Genomic DNA, 4,326 nt, shown 5'->3' with positions numbered 1-4,326 from the left:
GCAGCAGACTGCTGCAAAGTAAGCCACACTGCACATGACCATTAGCTTTATGGTCTACAAACTAGGTAGTTTTATTTCACCCAGTGACAACAGAACAGATTTCCCCTGATTTCAGCAGTGTTTAAGTCTGTCCCAGAGTTCAATCCTGCTCCAGTAACGTCCCAGCCATTCCCTCAGAGGTTAACTCCTTTTATACAGTAAGAGGGAACGAAAGTCTGGACTCCTCTGACCGGCTTCCCAGCTGCCATCTCCCCTTACAGGGCATGAGCCTCCTCCGGCTGTTTTTCAGGCAGGGGTCTCCCCCGAGCTCCACACTCAGCACCTGGACCTGGTCCCGCCGAGCACACACCACCCACCTCACTCAGGCAGGATCAGGCCCACCGTCGGCACGAGGTGGACTTACTTGTGGGGTGGCGTGTACCGCATAAGGAGATTTCTTTCTACGCGAAACCATTTTTAGCTTTCAAATTAAGCATCCTTTGTAATCTTAAATATTCTGGTCTCCTGACTCCCAGATGTGTACTCCTAACAAAACAAAACAAAAAGAATATATTCCAGAAAGGAATAGTTACAGAAAATGAATGTATTCATTATCAGACTGGAAACACCTTGTCTTCAACAATTAATTTTAAGGGAAGTCAGCAGATCTCGGTGCAACAGGAACACAACCTTATTGGGTTTCAAACACATTTTTACAATACTGTGTCAGGAAAAGCCATTAGATAGAGTTGTATTGGTAATCTGAGCCATCTTTGGAGAAAAACAAATGCTGTTCTTCCCATTATAGGTAGGTATTGTTTCAAAACCTATAGAGACACGCTTGCTTGTGCTGCAACGGTATTTATTGCACATAGACCAATTACTTACACAGTAGTGAATTGCACCAGAGTATAAATATGTTATAAAACACACACAGAGAAGAAAATGGAAATGACACACAAGTGCTAAAATAACAGCAGATTCACGTGGGCACTTGGAAATAAAAATTAATAAAGTCTCTTAAGATATTTTAATTTATAATACGGATATATTTACAGTACCTTCATAAAATAATATAAAAAAAGTCACTCTCTCAATAAAACTATAACAAATCAGACAAAACCAGAGATCAGGTTCAGGGTCGGTGTTATTCAAACCTCCGTTTCATTTTTAATTTGCGTGTGTGTACGTGTGTGCAAGTAACATCTTCAAATAACTTTACAACTCTTAACACTGCAAAAAATGGCTTTGTCGCCATTTTTAAAAAAAATGTGCAGTAAATTTTTGTTGTTGCCGGGATATTTTTCCCCCCCCGTTCATCTGTAAATACAATGAACAAGCTGCAGAAGGCTCCTCACCTCCCCCCCCCCCCTTTTCATAAAATACTATTAGTGGTATGTAAATACGCTGTTTAATATAAACACGGTCCGTTTATTCCCCTGTACAATATGCACAGTTTGAGGTAGAAGTTTCTCAGCCTGACTGCTATTGTCTGGCCGAAAGAGATAAGCACAATAACTCACTGCCTGCTGATGCAGAGGGAAAAAGCACAAGAGTGTGGGTTGGGGTTTTTTTCCCTTTCAAAACATACCTGTGCTCCTCATTACTCCTTTTTTTCCTCCATCACTACTCTGCGGAAGAGGGGAGCACAGCTACTCCGAGCTTAAAACTCATCTTGCCCGTGGGTCTGTACTCTCTGCCTGCAGCACCTGCAGCACCGACCCTGCGCCTCCCCAAAAACCACCTGGTGCTCTGTGTGAGGGAATGAAACCCGGGGGGTCCGACAGCCGCAGGTGAGGCAGGGGACAGCTGGGACCCCGGCTGCAGCCGAACTTGGCGGCCAAACACCAGCACCTCCACGCTCGGGTTCAACCACCAGCACAGTCCTGGGACAACTCACCCGAGCAAAGGGCGCTGCTGCAGCCCCTTCCAAAAGCGCTCCTCCTAAATATAAGCTGGCTATCTTTGGGACGGGCTGTTTATTTTCTTTGTTCTCTGGTCAGTGGGTTTCCTGTTTGCTGTAGTTTTGAATGAGGTATGTCGTACGTGAATTCACCTGCTTTTATTCCTAAGTAAACACCCGCTCTCTCCCCGCTAAGACAGGGATCAGGTTTGCTTGGCGTTAGCCTTACCACCAGGCAGCTGCCGGGGACTTGTCTGCTCCTGGGTGTCTCCCTGCCTGCCTTTCCCCCTGCCCCGGGTCCAACGCGGCCCACCACGCCCCCCCTCCTTATACCTTGGACTCCGAATCGGACGTTTTGCTATTTCTTTCCTCCAGGCTGGACTCGCTGCCACCCTGCGTGCCCCCGTTGCAGTCGGACCAGGTCCCTCCCAGGCTGCGCTCAGGGGAGCCCACGGTGCTGATGAAGCCCCCGGGCAGCTGGGCCAGCTCCCCGCCGCTGGCGTGCAGCCGCCGGTCAGCTTTCCATGGGCAGCAGAGCAGCCTCTTGAAGGCCTTACGAAAGTCAGGGCTGCGGCAGTAGATGATGGGGTTGAAAGCGGAGTTGGCATAGCCCAGCCAGTTGAAGAAAACGAAGAGCCAGTCTGGCACCAGGTCCCTGTTGAAGACGTTGACAATGTTCACCAGGAAGAAAGGGAGCCAGCAGAGGGTGAACACCCCCATAATGATGCCCAAAGTCTTGAGGGCTTTCTGCTCCTTCATGGCCATGATGCGGGACGTCTTCCGCTTGCTGGCTCGGCCGTTGCCGAGGATGGGCTGGTGGTGAGGGGGTGGGGGGGGCTGCGGCTGCTCGTGGCTGCCATAGAACCGGCCCTCGCACCTATCGATCTTCCTGATCTGCTCCTTGGCCTCTCTGTACACCCGGAGGTACACAAAGATCATGATGAGGAGGGGGATGTAGAAAGAAATGATGGACGAGGCAATGGCGTAAGCCCTGTTGGTGACAAAGTCGCAGCAGCCTGGGTCCTGGTAGCACTCCAATGCCTGGGGGTCCTCGTCCCGCCACCAATGCATCATGATGGGCAAGAAGGAGACCAGGGCAGAGATGGCCCAGACGGTGCAGATGATGCCCTTGGCCCGACCCTTGGTCATGAGGCTCTGGTAGCGGAAAGGCGAGGTGATGGCCAGGTAGCGGTCAATGGCGATGACGCACAAGGTCTCGATGCTGGCCGTCACGCAGAGCACATCCAGGGAGGTCCAGCACTCGCAGAGGAAGGATCCCCAGACCCAGGTGCCCCGCACCACCAGCGTGGCCCCGAAGGGCACCACCAGCAGCCCCATCACCAGGTCCGCGCAGGCCAGCGAGGTGATGAAGAGGTTGGTGAGGGTCTGCAGCCGCTGCGTGCGCCCGATGGCCGCGATCACCAGCACGTTACCGGCCACGATGAGCAGCACCACCAGGGCCATCAGCAGGCTCATGCCCACAGCCCACTGCTGGGAGAGCAGCTCGGCGGGCAGCTGCCTGCTCCCGGGCGGCGCCGCCGTCACCCCGCCGCCGGCGACGGAGCGGTTTTGGGGGCCGCAGTCGGGCGGCAGCCACCCATCGCCCATGGCTGGTGCGGGGCGCTCCGGCCGCCGCGCCGCGGGCAGGAAGGCGGCGCCGCCGCCGCTGCCGCCGCCGCCGCCGCCGCCGCCCCGGGCTGCCGCATGGCCCCCGCGCCGCGCCGCGCCGCCGGCCCGCCCCGCCCCGCCTAGCGTCACGGCCCGCCGCCAATCGGCATCGCGGGGGTGGAGCCGCCCCGCCCCGCCCTGCCCGCGCGCTGCCTGCCCTGCCTGTCCCGCGCCGGTGCTCCTGCCCTGCCTGTACCCCTGCCTGTACCCCCATCTCTGCTCTGGCTGCTCCCTGCCTGCACCCCGCCTGCCCCACAGCTGCCGCGCGCAGACACACCACCCCCACCCCCCCCCGGGCCACCTGCAGGGCGGGTGGCCCGGGGGGGGGTGTGTGTCTGCGCGCGGCAGCTGTGGGGCAGGCAGGGTACATGGGCAGGGTGGGCTCCTGCCCGCAGGGTGCACCATGGCGCTGCAGCTGCGTGCGTCCCCCCCCCCCCCCGGAACCCCTCCGTGCCGTTGCTGCCGGTGCTCGGTGCGCCCTCCGATGCCTGGTGGGAGCGGGCTGGCAGCAACAGGGCAGTCAGTCAGCCGCTGTAGCACGCTCCGGAACGGGGCTTGGGAAAAGGCAGGTTTGTAGCCCAAATATTCACTGCGACCCTGGTCCAAAGCTAGGCTTCGTCACCTCCCCTGCAGCCCCGAGTCAGGTGGGCTCTGAATCCCCAGCGTTTGGAAGACGGCGTAAGTGCTGGGGGACACATCCCGTGCCAGAGATACCCTGCACGCCTCCATTGCCCTCCATTGCCAGGCACACCCGTGCCCGCTGCTGGAGCAGGTGC

The 4,326-nt window shown here is 56.8% G+C and overlaps 1 protein-coding gene across 1 annotated transcript; it reads right to left on the bottom strand.

Moving 5' to 3' along the window:
• Positions 1–2,209: 2,209 nt before the first annotated feature.
• Positions 2,210–3,490, bottom strand: ADRB1 (adrenoceptor beta 1). Its single transcript, XM_076338122.1, has one exon. The coding sequence runs from the start codon at positions 3,488–3,490 to the stop codon at positions 2,210–2,212; it is 1,281 nt and encodes a 426-aa protein (XP_076194237.1).
• Positions 3,491–4,326: the final 836 nt, after the last annotated feature.

Source organism: Aptenodytes patagonicus, chromosome 5 (genome assembly GCF_965638725.1).
Source record: "Aptenodytes patagonicus chromosome 5, bAptPat1.pri.cur, whole genome shotgun sequence".
Lineage (NCBI taxonomy): Eukaryota > Metazoa > Chordata > Aves > Sphenisciformes > Spheniscidae > Aptenodytes > Aptenodytes patagonicus.
Note: the sequence above shows the minus strand (reverse complement) of the source record. Positions and strands in the feature narration are given on the sequence as shown.